The 17,065-nt window shown below is 41.0% G+C and overlaps 1 protein-coding gene and 1 pseudogene across 2 annotated transcripts in view; both read left to right on the top strand.

Annotated features, from left to right (window-relative positions):
• RBM26 (RNA binding motif protein 26) overlaps positions 1-12,824 on the top strand; it is an 86,678-nt gene extending 73,854 nt beyond the window's left edge. The window contains exons 22-25 of one of the 2 annotated variants that reach the window (XM_044429667.1): positions 1,230-2,329; positions 4,513-4,758; positions 10,703-10,781; positions 11,522-12,824. In XM_044429667.1, coding sequence (XP_044285602.1) covers positions 1,230-1,319 — 90 coding nt within the window. In that variant the 3' untranslated portion in view covers positions 1,320-2,329; positions 4,513-4,758; positions 10,703-10,781; positions 11,522-12,824. Of the gene's footprint in view, positions 1-1,229; positions 2,330-4,512; positions 4,759-10,702 lie in introns of both variants that reach the window. The other variant, XM_044429666.1, reaches the window with a different exon arrangement.
• A 2,960-nt stretch (positions 12,825-15,784) lies between these two features.
• LOC123023199 lies at positions 15,785-16,747 on the top strand (annotated as a pseudogene).
• The last annotated feature ends 318 nt before the right edge of the window (positions 16,748-17,065 follow it).

The raw sequence follows: 17,065 nt of genomic DNA, 5'->3' as shown, positions 1-17,065 counted from the left end.
GGCAAATCATTTATTGGTTGATTTGATTTGTACTTCTCTTCTTCTAAGAAAATAGCATTTTAAAGTGACTTACAATCATAGGAACACACTCAAAAATGCAATTGTAAGAGACTGAAAACAGCACCTGATCCCACAAACTGGCTTATACACCAAAGGCAGCTTAAATAAATATATTCATCTGCTGGCAGATGGACAACAGAGTGGTAACCAGACTAGTCTCCCTCAGCAAGGAGTTCTCAGCCCTGCCAACAAGACCCTGTCTTGTACAACTGGAAAATATGCCACTGAAGGTGGTGGTACTAAGGGAAGGGCTACTCTCAAAGACGGTAAAAGCTGTGCAGGCTCGTATGAAAGAAGAGTGTGTGGACCAAGCTGTATAGAAACTAGAGTTTGCATCATATAACATTTCTTGGCTTGACCATTGTGTAACTGGGAAAAATGAAACTAAAATTTGCTGGAATTCTTCTAGTCACAGGGGATGGGGGGAGCACATGTGCTTGAGGCGTCACTTGAGCTTGCTGATGCTCCTGTGCACAACATGCCAACAGACACCTTCTGTCTTGAAATCCAGTCTATGGAAGCAATGTTAGACATCAGCCTTTGTTTTTGGATTGGGAAAGCCTGAGATTCAGTCAGTTATGCAATAAACCAAATATAGTAAGAATTGAAGTCGGAGCGCTTTTCATATTATTGCTATACAGTTTGTAGCAGAATACCAGTTTGATTTTAATATGTAAATTTCAACAGGAGGGATATATCTGTTGATTCTTAAGAGATTTTTTCCCATTGATATCTTTATAGAGGCAGATAAATATTTTTGACTGGAGATATTAAACAATTTATTATCAGAAATAGTTGTTCAGTGATTGACAGCCCACCCTGGGTTGGCCATGGAGAGGCTGTGGTACATGTAGCTGCCATCTTGGATTTACAGCTGCTGCTCAGAATTTGCAACCTTTAGATAAGTTTTGGTGTGTTTTAGGGTTATAGGAGGTTTGTTTCATATGCCGTGAATATAGCTTGCTGCCTATGGGTGCCATGCTTCCTCGTGGATAAATTAAGTCACAAGAAGTTTCAGCGTGTCATCTAAACCCAGTCAGCCTGTTCCTCATTTTTTCAACTTGTGGTAACTGTTTGCACAGTCTTAAAAGTATAGAAATTCTCCCCTTTTTTCATGGTGTGCTCTATCAGCTCCTCAAGAAGTATCTTATTAAGCATTTTCTTTATAGTTTCAGGAAGAATCCTTGGTAGATGACTCATTGCTTCAAGATGATGATGAAGATGACGATGACAATGAATCTCGTTCTTGGAGAAGATGATTCAGTTTTCAACAATGCTAGAACTGTACCTGTGTTGCATTAGCATTTCCTAATGTACTTTTGCATATTTCTACTACAAGGAGTTTGGGTGAAAGCAATGGGTTTTCAGATAAGACACAAGCAGCTGATTGATCCTGTATTTTGAGTGATTGATGTTCAAGTTGCATTTACATTTGGGTAAATGATTGCTAAAGACATCATATTAGGAACATATGCAAGGTTTTTATTACTTCTACAGAAACATTGCAGAATTCTTTGGGTTCTTTGTAATTTAAAGAATTGGTCACACAACCAAATGACCAACAGTTGTTATAATATAGCTATTTTTGTTTGTTTTATTCCAAGTATGGAATGAAAATTGGCATAAGATCTTTGTGAATGTTTTCAGACATTATAGATAACAGTACTAAACTGAAGTCTCTCTAAAGTTATGTATTCATAATATTGCATAGTAGTATGCTTAGGCTTTACTATGTACTAGCCTTTTGTTGGATTTGTGTACGTATTTTACGTATGAGTTTTAATGATACAGTGTATGACTGCTTTGCATATATCTCCTTATCACCTTAAGATGTTTAAAAAATAAAGAAATGGAATGGTCTTCAAGAAAAAAAAGAGAAAAGAAAAAAAAGCAATAATGAAGTTATACTATGGCCCATGATAACAGAGAAAAAAAATTAAAAAGAAAAAAAGAATGTGACCATTCCAAGTGGTGACCCCACCCCCCCCATACTCAAAAAAAGAGCTGAATCACTGTCACTTCTTTCAACATCATGAACAATAAACAATATAGAAAACAAGGCATTGAAGACATATGCTTTGGCTAACATACAGGGTGTGTGCTTGAAAGCACACCTTATTGCAAAATGACTGCCTAACTTCGGAAATAAGGCTTTGCGACTTGTTGGTTCAAGAACAGGACAATCACTCTCATATTTTGTAAACTGAAGAGAACTTCTTTTGTGGTGAAACTCAAGATTTAAAAAACAGTAAAATGGCTTAAAATACTGGTAGGTATCAATTTAATTTATTCCTGAGAGCTGAAAATGTGCAAGGTACCCGAATATAGGCCCTTTGCAACATGATTTATCATCTAATAGGACATAAGGGAGAATGGAAGGAAGAAGAAATCATGCCTCTGCAGAGGTCTTGTTCATTTACTTTAAAAAAATGAGGAATGGCTTCAAATGGAATCTGTTACAGGGAAGAACTGAGAAACAGTCCCGGGCAGGCTGAAAGAGCCTGGTCTCCTATCTTGCAGCTGCAGTTCCACAATAGATTATAGTTTGCTTACCTTCCATGATCAGCTTTCTGCATGTTTTTATATTGTAAATACTACATTTAAAAAGTATAATAAAACTCTCCCCTCCTGCAGCCACATGTGGCCCTCACAAAATTCTCCGTGGAGGGTTAAGGGGCCTTCCTGAGCAATAGGGACTAGCTTTATTTATTTATTATTTCAATTTATAGGTGGTTGTGGGGTGTCTGCTTTCAAAGGAAGGGATTGTGAAATTTCTGCCTTCGATGCTAAGATAAACCTCATGGAAGGCCTGCCCCATCTTCTGCTGTGTTCCCCCAACATGGTTCAAGAGGAGTCCCCAGTACTCCAGAAAAAATTTTTTATGAGTCATAACAGGTTGCTGCAGTACAGATTCTTTCCATGAACTTCCTTAAGTTGTCCTAGAATACAAACCACTGAGTTGTAAGCTAGAAATGTAGTTTTAAGCAGTCTTCTCCAACTTGGTGCTTTCTAGATATTTTGGACTTTTAATTCCCGTGGGCTCATAGCCAGCATGAACAATGATCATGAATACTGGGAATTGTCATAGGAGAGACTATATAGTGTAAACACTGAATGCATGTTTTGCTTGCAGAAGGTTCCAAATTCAGTCCTCAGCATCTTTAGCCTGGGCTGAAAAAAGATCCTGGACTGGTTGGTACCAGTCAATGTCAACTGTTCTGGGCTAGATGGATCAATGTTTTGATTCAACATTAAACAGCTTTCTTTGTTTCTATGACACACAAAACAACTAAATGGGAGCAAGTTAGGAAAGGCTATTCCAGGAACATGTACATAGAGTTTCTTTCCCAGGAAGCTTGCTGGGAAAAAAACCCTATGTACCTGTTCCTGAGGTCTCTCTAAGCAAGTTCAAGTATAGCAGTAATAACAGTTCTATAATCACAGAGTTACCAGTTCATATAACATTATACTAACATTTCACAGGTGTGTTCTAAATGCATGCTTGCAATAAGGACACTTTTTATCAAGCCTTTGCATTTTACCTTGTGCAAGATTAACTTTAAGATCATATTGTTTCAAATAAGCTATTCAGTGACCTGGTTTACAAGTAAAGAAATGGCATTGGTTTAAAAACCAAAGAGTTGTTGAGGATGAGTGGGAAGCAGTGCACATGCCTCTTCTACCTTCCCAGCCAAAAATCTGCACTTTCATAGAATGTGGAACATGATGTGTGGACCCATATTGCTAATTTTTTTTGAGACTAAACAACCCAGCAGTTAACTGCTGGTTTGTTTAGCCCCTAAATAGCCCAGTATTTCAGATTCATATGCGAGCCTCTGCAATCTATGTAGTATTTGATCATGTACTGTAAAGTAAAAGTAGAAGAGATAAGTATTCTGCAGGCAACACACCTACTCTCTTCTGCTTATGCACAAAAACAATGGCTTTTATATCAGTGGGTTGTTATCAGTAGGTACAAACAGGGCAACTCAGTTTGTAAACTGAGTAATGTAAACTTTTAAAACTTGAGATGAGTTTGACATACAGTGAAGACTGAAGTGCAAATAATTACAACCCACATGTCAATGATAGCACATAATTCCATGGACTATGACAATTTCTTCTGTCAAGAGGTGAGGGAAGTTTTAACATAATTCTGTACCTCAGCAGAAACCTAAAGAATTCATAGAATTCATTTTGCCTGTTCACAGGGCTATACAGATGTCAGATTTGCCAAGTGATTGCATACACACTGTAACTCCTAATCCATCTGACTCTGAATGTACCCCATAGTTTCTATTTCCTGATACACCCTGACAGTTTTTACAAGCTTACATTGGTTGCATTCTATTTCCAACAGTTATAAAGTGGATGAGATATTTGCAGAAGACTGTATATTGCCACTTCTGAAAACACTCGCATAGCTTTGAAATGTCTTTTTCTACTCCTCAGGTAACCTCCAAACAGTGGTGCATTCAGCTGAAAAGGGTTTTTTCTATACTTTGAATTGCTTCCTGAACAATGGTACAAAGTGGAGAGATCTCTGGTGGCCACTGTAGCACATCAGCATATCGTCTGAGAATTGCTGAACCCTGGACCAAGGTTATAAATGAAAACGTGAATGCATTGATAAAATGCCAAGAATGCTTTGCCCTGGAAAATGACATATGAAGGTGGCCTTAATTTTTATTTAATCAGGTATGCATAATTACATTTGGTATTTCTCTGTAAGTTTTTTTGGGATTATTCTGACAATGAGGTGAAAGTGAAAGAGTCTTTGTGACTGGCTTTTCTTTCTTGGGCAAGGAGCATATTCAATACAATGTCAAATTGGAAAACAGTCGTGAGCCAAACAAACATAGCCAACTTCCCTGTTTTATTCAATTAGCTTGGAAACAGTGGCTTGGATCCTAATTCATGAACTTCTCCCCTACTGCAGCTTTCTGCTTTTTCAAAAGGTTTCTCTGGAGTCAGGTCTATCCTGAAAAATGTGGGGTAATGGGAAGTAAGCTGTTGGAGGGATCTTCTCAAGACTTCTTTGAATTCTAAGAGAAGTTAATCTAAAGAAATGTAAAAAAGGAAAGTTCCCTTTCCCCACTAGTAATTCAGTTCTCTTTTATTACCTACTTGTGGGCTTCCCAGCAGCGTATGGGAGAAACGAAATTCAGGATTAGAAGGGAGTTTTGGTCTGATCCAGCAGGGCTGTACTTGAATAAATATTTTGGTCCATCTTGGTTCAAAAATTTTGTTTTTCTAATCTAATGCAGAGCAATGCTTCTGCATGAAAGTCAATATTTTAGGCATCAGTATTTCAAGTTGCTCCTTCATGGATCACTGCCTTGTCTTGGCGAAGAGGCTTGTATAGCTCAATGACGCTATGAGCTATGCCGTGCAGGGTCACCCAAGATGGACAGGTCATAGCAGAGAGCTCTGACAAAACGTGACCCACCAGAGAAGGAAATGGCAACCCACTCCAGTATCTTTGCCATAAAAACCCATGGACAGTACCAAAAGGCAAAAAGATATGATGCTGGAAGATGAGCCCCTCAGATCGGAAGGTGTGCAATATACTACTGGGGAAGAGCAGAGGACTAGTACTAGTAGCGCCAGAAAGAATGAAAGGACTGGGTCAAAGCCAAAAGGACACTCAGTTGCTGATGTATCTGGTGGTGAAAGGAGAGTCCGATGCTGCAAAGATCTATACTCCATAGGAACCTGGAATGTAAGATCCATGAATCAAGGCAAGCTGGATGTGGTCAAACAAGAGATGACAAGACTGAACATCAACATCTTAGGAATCAGTGAACTAAAATGGACAGGAATGGGTGAATTTAATTCAGATGACCATCAGGTATACTACTGCGGGCAAGAATCTCTTAGAAGAAATGGAGTAGCCTTCATAGTCAATAAAAGAGTAGGAAAAGCAGTACTGGGATACAATCTCCAAAATGACAGAATGATCTCAGTTCAAATCCAAGGCAAACCATTCAACATCACAAAAGTTCAAGTCTATGCCCCAACCACTGGTGCTGAAGGGGTTGAAGTTGACCAGTTCTATGAAGGCCTACAACACCTTCTAGAATTAACATCAAAAAATGAAGTCCTTATCATCATGGGGGATTGGAATGCTAAAGTAGGAAGCCAAAAGATAACCAGAATAACAGGCAAGTTTGGCCTTGGAGTGCAAAATGAAGCAGGGCACAGGCTGGAAGAATTCTGTCAAGAGAACACACTGGTTATAGCACACACTCTTTTCCAACAACCCAAGAGACAACTCTACACATGGACATCACCAGATGGTTAACACAGAAATCAGAGTGACTATGTGCTCTGCAGCCAAAGATGGAGAAGCTCTATACAGTCAGTAAAAACAAGACCAGGAACTGACTGTGGCTCAGATCATGAGCTTCTGGTTGCAAAATTTAGGCTTAAGTTGAAGAAAGTAGGGAAAAGCACTAGGCCACTCAGGTATGACCTAAATCATATCCCTGATGAATATACAGTAGAGGTGACAAATGGATTTAAGGAATTAGATCTGATAGACTGCGTGAAGAACTATGGCTTGAGGTTTGCAACATTGTACAAGAGGCAGCAACTAAAACCATCCCAAAGAAAAAGAAATGCAAGAAAGCAAAATGGCTGTCTGAGGAAGCTTTACAAATAGCTGAGGAAAGAAGGGAAGCAAAAGGCAAGGGAGAAGGAGAAAGATACAAACAATTGAATGCAGAATTCCAGAGAACAGCTAGAAGAGATAAGAATGCCTTCTTAAATGAACAGTGCAAAGAAATAGAAGAAAACAATAGAATAGGGAGGACCAGAGATCTCTTCAAGAAAATTGGAGATATGAAGGGAACATTTCATGCAAAGATGGGCATGATAAAGGACCAAAATGGCAGGGACCTAACAGAGGCAGAAGATATTAAGAAGAGATGGCAAGATTACACAGAAGAACTATACATGAAAGAGCTTAACGTCCCTGATAACCACAATGGGGTAGTCACTGACCTCGAGCCAGACATCCTGGAATGTGAACTCAAATGGGCCTTAGGAAGTCTGATCAACAACAAAGCTAGTGGAGGCGACAGTATTCCAGTTGAGCTATTCAAAATCCTAAAAGACGATGCAGTAAAAGTGCTACACTAAATATGCCAGCAAATTTGGAAAACTCAACAGTGGCCACAGGATTGAAAAAGGTCAGTTTACATTCCGATCCCAAAGAAGGGCAATGCCAAAGAATGTTCAAACTACTGCACCATTGCACTCATTTTCCATGCTAGCAAAGTTATGCTCAAAATCCTACAAGCTAGGCTCCAGCAGTATGTGGACCGAGAACTACCAGAAGTACAGGCAGGATTTCGAAGAGGGAGAGGAACTAGAGATCAAATTGCCAACATATGCTGGATCATGGAGAAAGCTAGGGAGTTCCAGAAAAACATCTACTTCTGCTTCATTGACTATGCTAAAGCCTTTGATTGTGTGGATCACAACAAATTCTTAAAGTTCTTAAAGAGATGGGAGTACCAGACCATCTTATTTGTCTCTTGAGAAACCTATATGCGGATCAAGAAGCAACAGTGAGAATTGGACACGGAACCACTGATTGGTTCAAAATTGAGAAAGGAGTTCAGCAAGGCTGTATACTGTCGCCCTGCCTATTTAACTTATATGCAGAGCACATCATGAGAAGGCGGGGCCAGATGAATCACCAGTTGGAATTAAGATTGCTGGGAGAAATATCAACAACCTCAGATATGCAGATGATACCACTCTCATGGCAGAAAGTGAAGAGGAACTCAGGAGCCTCTTGATGCGGGTGAAGGAGGAGAGTGCAAAAGTTGGCTTGAAACTCAACATTAAGAAAACTAAGATCATGGCATCCGGTCCTCTCACTTCCTGGCAAATAGATGGGGAAGAAATGGAGGTAGTGACAGATTTTACTTTCCTGGGCTCCAAGATCACTGCAGATGGGGTCTGCAGTCATGGAATTAAAAGGCGCTTGCTCCTGGGGAGGAAAGCTATGGCAAATCTAGACAGCATACTAAAAAGCAGAGACATCACCCTGCCAACAGAAGTGCATATAGTCAAGGCTATGGTTTTCCAAGTTGCAATGTATGGCTGTGAAAGCTGGACCATAAGGAAGGTTGAGTGCAAAAGGATTGAGGCCTTTGAATTGTGGTGCTGGAGGAGACTCCTGTGAGTCCCTTGGACCGCCAGGTGATCAAACCGGTCAGTCCTAGTTGAGATCAACCCTGACTGCTCTTTAGAAGGCTAGATACTGAAGGTGAAACTCAAATACTTTGGCCACCTAATGAGAAGGAAGGACTCCCTGGAGAAGAGTTTAATGCTGGGAACAATAGATGGCAAAAGAAGAAGGGGACGGCAGAGGATGAGGTGGCTAGATGGAGTCACTGAGGCAGTTGGTGTGAGCTTGAGTGGACTCCAGGAGATGGTGGAAGACAGGAAGGCCTGAAGGAATGTTGTCCATGGGGTCGCGATGGGTCGGACACGACTTCGCGACAACAACAACATTTCAAGTTGAGCTAAGAGATAAGCAATTCGCTGGGTACACAGTAGCACCCCTGGTATGGGTTTTAGAATTCTGTACTGCCATGTTTTGGAGACCCAGCTACACTAACAAACCATGGTTTGTTAGCCATAAAAAGCTGTCCCAAGTGGTGGACGGGGTATAAGCATTGGAAGGAAGGGAGAGAGGACCCCTTTTTATTGTTAGGTTGCAAACTGGGTTGTTTACTCCATGGATTGTCACTTTGTATTAACTGAAAACATGGGTTTTTTTACCTGGCTGCAGAAGTAGTGGAATGGTAAAAACAGTAACAGCTGCTCTGCATTGAGGAAGTGGACAAAAGAGGAGGAAAACACCCAGTTCATGAAATGAAAGCAAAGCATGATTTGTTTAAGCATGTCCAAGGCAGACCAAATCACTGTGTTGAATGCAGACTAACTCATACTTGGACAAGGGCCACTGAAATCAGGGCTTAGACATGTCTGAAGACCAATTGATTTCAATGCATCTAAGGAATTCTGGATCCAACCCATTGTCTCCATGCACTGAGGGTTTGCAAAGGACCCTGCCTTGAATGGTCCAATATTTCTATAGGCCCAAATGCCACAGCTAAAGGAAGGTTGGAATAAAGAATGCACCCTTGTCAAGTTCCTCCATTTCCTCATTTTTTCTGTCCAGCTTTCCATTTAAAGAAGCTCTAAGCAATAGCTTTATTTATACAATGCTGTTATCCATCAAGTCAACTTGTTATCCAGCAAGTCAAGGATATGGCAAGGAAGGCCATTCAGTTTGTTAGCATGCATTTTCTGAATTCAGGCATTTCTCTATTTCTAATCGTTTTAATGGATGTGCAATGTCATTATTTAAAGTTATGTGATTAATAACATTTTTGTAAATACAGTTGTGTTCTTTTGAAACAACATGGGTCTCTGTGAGTCTGAGAGAGTTGCATATTCCTAGGCTTCTAAACTGTCACCAGTGACCTTTTCTCAACTTTATAAATTGCATTTCTTACACATGCATGAGACATGTTTCAGTCTGTATTACATTTGATGTGTTGATATTCTTCCCAGTTTATTTTTATTATTCAATTTATGCCCCATTCCTCTATACACTTATACTAAGTAGCTTGCCAAAAATGCAACCAATATTAACAATAACCACTTCAAATTTAAAATATAATACAATAGCCTTAATGTTGCAACACAGCAGTGTCCAAAAACCTACTTGTTTCTTCCCTTGTGGTGATGGGGCAGATAGTGGGGCCTTTTAAACCAGCCTTTGGATTTAAGGCAGGTTCAATATGAGAAAAAAGTGGTTCTTGGTTATCCTGCTCTTTAAAGGCTAACACACTAGCAACTTGGATTATTGTTGTAATAGAAAAACAGGATAGAAATAAAACTAAACTTGATCCAGAAATAGATAAGCATCCAGCAACACTGATATAAGATCAGAGCTCTATGGCCTGATCTGTCGGTTTAAGCAGGAATCCTGGTGAAACACATTTTGGACCACAGAATCACAGAATACTAGAGTTGGAAGGAGCCTTGAAGGCCATTGGGTCCAACCCCCTGCTTTTGCAGGACCAGTTGTACTTTCTGAACTGTTTTTGAAAGTAATTTTACAAGAACAATATTGCAGAAGTCCAATCTATTAGTAATTAAGGCATGATTAAACAAGGTCTAGTCCAGTTTCTTTAGGAAACCCAGTTGTTGGCAAACCAGCAGCTTTTGAGTTCCTGTTCAATATGATCTTAAAAGTGTGTTCCACTGAGTTTTTTACAACTTCAGAATGTGTTGTGATTACATTATGTGCTACCTCTTTCCTCTTGCAAGGACCCCACTGTTGTTAGATTGTCCTCATCTTCTCCTTTTTGTTTCTCACAACAACCCATTGCAGTAAGTCAGGTTGAGAGACAATGGCTGCCCAAAATCTCAGAGTCAGCTTCATGGCCAGGAGGAGTGGGAGGTGGACTAGAATCCAGATCTCACACATCTCAGTCCAACATTCTGCTCACTATACCATGAACCATTTTGTGCATATTGACCTTCCTCACACTGTTGCTTTGTTTAACCCTCTTTTAATGTTTTGTTGTGTTGTTTTATCTAAAATGTACAGATGAACAGTTGATCAATATGAAGAAGATCTCCCTATCTATTTTTATAAACTATTCAGATTTTCTAAGAGGAGGAAAAAGGTAACTATTAAGATAATTATAAAATTGTATATGTAAGCTCCCTGGAGCATAAAATATGTAATAACATCTTTTTAAACTGTACACACATTTATATATAACTATAAACATGGAAAAGAAATGAGTAGAATGGCGTAAGAGTGAGTTTCCTTTTTAGATTTGCAATCATTCATAGAATATGTCTCCCTCTCCAACTCCCTTCCAAACTTCCTTGTGCTTGGCAGAAACTTTTATGTTAAAGAATTGTAGTTTCTTGAATGCCAGCTATGGCATGAAGTGGTAGCCATGGTTTCTTCTATATGGCGTCTTCTGTATTCCCAGACTATTCTTGGGTTCTTGTATTCTTGTAAGACACAGGAAGGCCTTACAAGATCCAATTGAGTTCCACTGAAAACTGAGGAAGCTATGGCTAAAGTGAGAAGAAATATCTATTCATCCATCCATCTAAAATTATTTATTGGTGGCCTCTAAGGTTAGAACCCTTAGGCACTAAAATACTGTTTCAGGTTGGACACATTGTGGCACCACTGTTGAATATATAACAAAATATATATTTGTTAATATTGTATAGCAAAAAATCAAGCTGCTCAAAAACAACAGCTCAATGTGAAATGTTCAAATCTCTGAAAACATATAAAACCTTTTTTAATACATGATTGGTTTCAAAAATGGGATTAGTTGAAATATGTTTCAATGGTAATGCTAATGTTGATAAATTCATACGTGAATTTTGACATTAACAGGCATGGAGTGTCATGCTATTCCTGGTTGAAAGTTTGCAGAATTTGCTAATACACACATTGTCTGCATCAAGGGTGTAGAAGAAGAGCACAAAGGATGCTGATTTTGAGATATTTTGAGGGTCTTTATAATTAGCGGGAAGTTTCTGTTCTAGCAAAAGGAATATCTTTCAGCCATACCTGAAAATGAAGTAAAAAAAATTAAGGCTGATGAACATTATATGTATACTTCTCCTATTGAAGGCTAGGGGGCACTCTATCTACATAAGTGAAGCCAAATTTATTTTCTGTACTTATTGGCTCGTCTGAAGTCAATTTCTCTTCTCTTGGGCTTTTCTAATCCACTGAATGAATGTTTATGCATCTCTGTGCACAGTATTTTGCATTTTCTTACAGAGACTACACTTAAAAACTGATTTCATAGAAAGTTAAACATTCGGTTTGTTTGGCTTTGAGAGCTGTTGAAAGAATGTGATTACAGATGCTTGCATTTTGTTAACTAAATGTCCCAACCTTGTAAGTTAGTATGTTGCTTCCTCAAAAATGTATTGGCTATGGTTTGTTATGGCACCATGATCAAAAAGGCATTTGGAGAGCTCTTACTAATTCTGAATAGTAGGAACTATTATCTTCACCTACAGTTCATTGTCTGGTCCCCATTCATACAGCTACTAAAGAGAGTACAAAGCATAGAAATAAGAGGAACGTTGCTAATCCTACAGAGAATTTGCACAACTGTGCAGTTTTCTTGGGGGGGAGGGGTTCATTTGCTGTTAATAATTCTGACTTCTTTTCACATAATCTCCAGATGGGCACAATACTATCTCCTTAGGTAGCCAGCCATCCTGCCAAGTGTTTGACTCCTTTCTTACAATCTTTCTGTATATAAGCCACACTAAAATGTTTTCAGTGCTTATACAGTAAAATGAGAACTGGCACCTCACATTCCAGTATGATCCCACCATCTTACAGATCATGGCATTATACAAATGGGGAAGTTAAAGCAAAGTAAGGAAAACTTACTTGAAAATATGAATTAAGGTTGGGAGAAAAAAATAACACAAATCAAGCGGTATCCCCTCTATTTGAGGAATTGAGCTTTGGCTCACAAAAGCTTAGGCTATAATGAATGTGTTTGTTTTAAGGTACCAGAAGATACTTTGTTGTTTTCTGCCACAGTGAACTTACATGGATACCCCTTTCCAAATTAAAAATGGTCACTTATTCTTAAACATTCCTCATTTTTACTCCTTGTAACAATAGAAATGTACATGTTCACCAGCAATAAAGATGAATTATGTTTTCATAATGTTATGACATTCTTTAATCAGGGCTGAGCGATGGGTCAAGTGCTATGAGATGGGACTTCACAAGAGCCAACTTTGGTCAACTGAAGGCCAGGCTGGGGAAAATCTCCTGTGAGAGGGCACTGAAAGGCAAGGGAGTTCAGGAGGGGTAGATGGCATTAAAAAGGGAGGTCTTGGAGGTGTGAGCCTTAAAGATACCACTGATTAGCAAAGTGGAGAGTCATAGGAGGGTGCCACCGTGGATGAGAAGAGAGGTGGTAAGAGGGATTTGAACTAAAAAAGGATTCCCACAGGAAAAAGACACTGGGCAAGTGGACAAGTGTATAACCAAGAAGAGGCAGCTGATTATGAGCTAAGACTTGCAAAAAATGACAAGAGCAACAAAAAGGGCTTCTACCTTCATGTAAAGAAGAAGGGGAAGATGGGATGAGGGGATCTGGTAATTGATGTGAGGGAACAGGCACAGATGATTATTTTGCTGCTGTATTCTCCCCAAAGCAGGTTGGGGGAGATCTACTTTGGGGGATGGATGAGGTTGGGGTTAAGGGGTAAAGATTGGAGTCACTGCCTAGAAGTTGAGGAACACCTAGGGCCTTGGACTGTGCAAAAGCACTTGGTCATGACAGGTTACACCTGAGGGTACTTCAGGAATGGCAGGGGTCCTCTCACATCCATTGGCCTTCATTTTTCAGGCTTCACAGAAATCAGAAGTACCGGAGGACTGGAGGGTAGCATCAGTGGTCCCAATCTTCAAAAAGGGTAACAGAGGAGACAAGAGGAATTACAGGCCAGTTAGCCTAATGTCCATTCTGGGAAAGAAAATGGAAAAGTTCATAAGGAAAACTTTAGAAACCCTAGATAGGGGAGAGTGGTTGACAGCCACGCAACATGGCTTCCACAAAAATGGGTCCTGCCAGATGAACCTTGGTGGAATTCTATGGCAAGGTTTCAAGGTAGCTAGATGGAGGGGACGTGGTGCATGTGGTTTACCTGGATTTCAGCAGGGTTTTGGATTCAGTGATACCCTGCTTCAGAAATGGATGAGCTTCAGGATAGATTGATGCACTGTCTGATGGATTGGGGCATGGTTGACAGACTGCAAGCAGAGGCTGACTAAGTGGAGAATCATCAGGATGGCAGCTAGTGATGAGTGGAGACCCCCAAGACTCAATTCTAGGATTGATTCTGTTCAACCTCTTTATCAATGACCTGGAGGAGGGAGGGGATAACCAGTCTGCTGACAAAAATTTGTGGGTGGTGGCCACAACTGAGGAGCAAGTTCTCTGGATACAAAAGGATCTGGACAGGCTGTGGAAGTGGGTGGGGGGCAACAGGACAGAGTTCAGTGTGGATAAGTGCAAGATCTTGAACTTGGGACTTAGGGATAGGTGCTATAGGTACAGGATGGGGGATAAGAGCCCGGAGAGCAGCACTTGTGAAGGGGATCTTGGAGTACTTATCAATAGCAAGTTAAACATCAGCCAGCCAACAGTGTGATATGATTAAGAAGACAAACGCCACCCTTGGATGTATAGCCAGAAGCATGGCTTCCAGATTGAGAAAGGTGTTAGTACCTCTCTATAAGATTCCGGTGAGTCCACAACTGGAGTACTGTGTCAAATTCTGTTCCACATTATAGAAGAGACATAGCTAGGTTAGAATCAGTTCAACGTAGGGTCACACTGATGATAGCTGCATTGGTTGGGGGTGGAGGGGGACATATGAGATTACATTGAGGGAACTGGGTCTTTTCAGCCTGGAAAAAAGAAGAATCCAAGGGGATCTTTTAGTGACTTATAGGTACGTAGGGGATGTTATGTGGAGGTGGGCCATGACCTGTTCTTCCCTGTAGTGAAGGGCAGGATTCATTCCAATGAGGCAAAGCTCAAGGAACCAGGCTTCAGTTTGGATATCAGGAAGTACTTCCTGACAGTTAGGAATCCTAGGGTATGGAATGGGCTTCCATGGGAGGTGGTGGGAGTCCCATCAGTGAGGGTTCAAAGAAAGATTGGACAACCACATGTTAAATATTACAAGAATGGAGCCAGCTGGAGACTAGATGACCCGGGAGACCCCTTCTGACTCACTATGTTTCTATGTGTCTTTGTTTAAACAGTTTTTTAAACAATCCTCTTCTTGTCAAGCAAGAAAACACATTTTCTATGTGTCACTATTAGAAAATGTCTGTCATTGTTCCCTTGTCTTTTACTTGTGATAGCAATGTTTTGGACAGCTTAGTCTCAAGTATTGCCATACTTAAAATTAGCAACTTGTACATAATGCACCACAGTCTGGTTAATTTAAAAGCTTACAGCCAAACACACTAGATAATCATTGGGGTGGGCTCTTGCCTCCTTTCCTCTTCTCATTCTATCCTTTCTTTAACTTTTTCTAGTTCAGCAGTTCTTCATCGTTCTTGCACATCATTCTTATTTCTATTCACTGTACTGTTACCTTCCCCTACTTTTACTTAATCTTTCCATCACTCACTTTATTCTTTCATTTTTCAGAGAATATCTTTAATAATATTCCTGCTATGAAAGCTGACCAAGAGTAGCGGGTATATGCAGGACACAAGAAACAGTTAAAATATAAGTTTCCTTTTCTATTTTTTTCTTCTACATATAACACTAAAGATGTTGAATGAAATCTTTGGCTAGAAACGACCAGTAACAGTAGCAACAATAACAATAAAAATCATATGAATCTACCTTTTACATTTCGCTGGGTTCAACACTCATCCCTGGAAGAGTATCTCAGAGAACATAGGACTGATGGATTCCCATGCCTTCCTGTTCATCTCCTTCAGGCAGATTTCTCTGGGCAAGAAGGCACCTGTTCCATGCCCATATCCTGCACAAGTGTAGCACACTGACTTATTCTTCCAGTAATTAAAGGTGTCCAGTGGGATCCTAGCTCATTCTGTCAGGGCCCACCACCCCCAGTCAGGGAGCGGCGAGCAATGGCGGTGGCTGCGGGTGTTGTCCTCAGGGCTGCTGCGGAAGCGGGTCTCCATCCAGATGGCTTCCTGCCGTAGTTTTGGGGCCATGTCATCCCAGCAGCAGAATTCCACAGCCAGCTATGAGACCCCAAATGTGGAGTGGGTGTGAGACAAGGTGTTGCACGTGGAGATCAACCAGCTGGAGAAAAGGAATGCAATGCATGCCGCCTTGTGGAGAGAGATGGTTGAGTGCTTCCAAAAGATTGCTGAAGACTCAGAGTGCCAGGCCATGGTGTTATCTGGTGCCGGGAAAATATTCACAGCAGGCATCGACCTGATGGAAATGGGCAGCACATTCCTGATGATGCCAGGAGAAGACACGACCCTGAAGGCTTGGAACATTCACCAGAAGGAACTTTCACGGTGCTGGAGAAAGTATGAGCTTCCTCTCAGCCTGCGATATCCGCTACTGCACCCATGACACCTGGTTCCAGGTCACATTCATTTCCTAGGTCTCTGCACTTTTCCTTCCCTGTCATCTGATGTCTGAAAACATTTCTCCTCCCGCTGCAACCCCTTGCAGGAAGTGAACATTGGCTGGCAGATGATGTGGGTGCTTTACATTGGTTACCACATATCATTGGCCGCCGCAGCCTGGTGAGCGAGCTGCTTTTCACTGCCAGGAAAATGATGGCACCAGAAGCTGAGAAGAGTGGTCTGGGCAGTCACATGTTCCAAGATAAGGAGGCCATGATAGAGAGCAGCTTTGACTTGGCCTCTGAGATCACCAGCAAGAGCCCCGTCGCGGTGCAGGGTGCCAAGGTCAATCTCATCTATGCCAGGGACCATCCCGTGCCGCAAAGCCTGAAGTTTATGGCTGCCTGGAACATGAGCGTGCTGCAGATGGAGGACATCGTGAAGTCGACCCAAGCCACCATGGAGAAGACGACGCCCATGGAGGTCACCTACTCCAAGCTGTAGCTGGGCTGCCTGGCTCAGGGTGGCGCAAACATCCCTGAAAGCCATGGTGCCTCCCACTGCCTCGTGCATGGCTTGACTGGGCCCCAGGTCCCTGCGAGAAGTGCCTTTGAAGGGTGGCCGAGCCTTACGGTCTGGTTCCACCCCTGTGATACGGGCTTCTGCTAAAGCAGGTCGCTCGGGGCCTGTCTTCTGAAAAACTGTCTTTTCCAAATGTGATGGTGAGCAACAGAAGGGAAATAAATGTTCTGTGAGCTCGGATTTTTTTTTTTTTTTTTTAAAAAGCTAATTCTGTCAGGGAAATGACCATCACTGCAGCTT

This window comes from Varanus komodoensis, unplaced genomic scaffold (assembly GCF_004798865.1).
Source record: "Varanus komodoensis strain SLA01 unplaced genomic scaffold, ASM479886v1 scaffold2, whole genome shotgun sequence".
Taxonomy (NCBI): Eukaryota; Metazoa; Chordata; class Lepidosauria; order Squamata; family Varanidae; genus Varanus; species Varanus komodoensis.
Note: the sequence above shows the minus strand (reverse complement) of the source record. Positions and strands in the feature narration are given on the sequence as shown.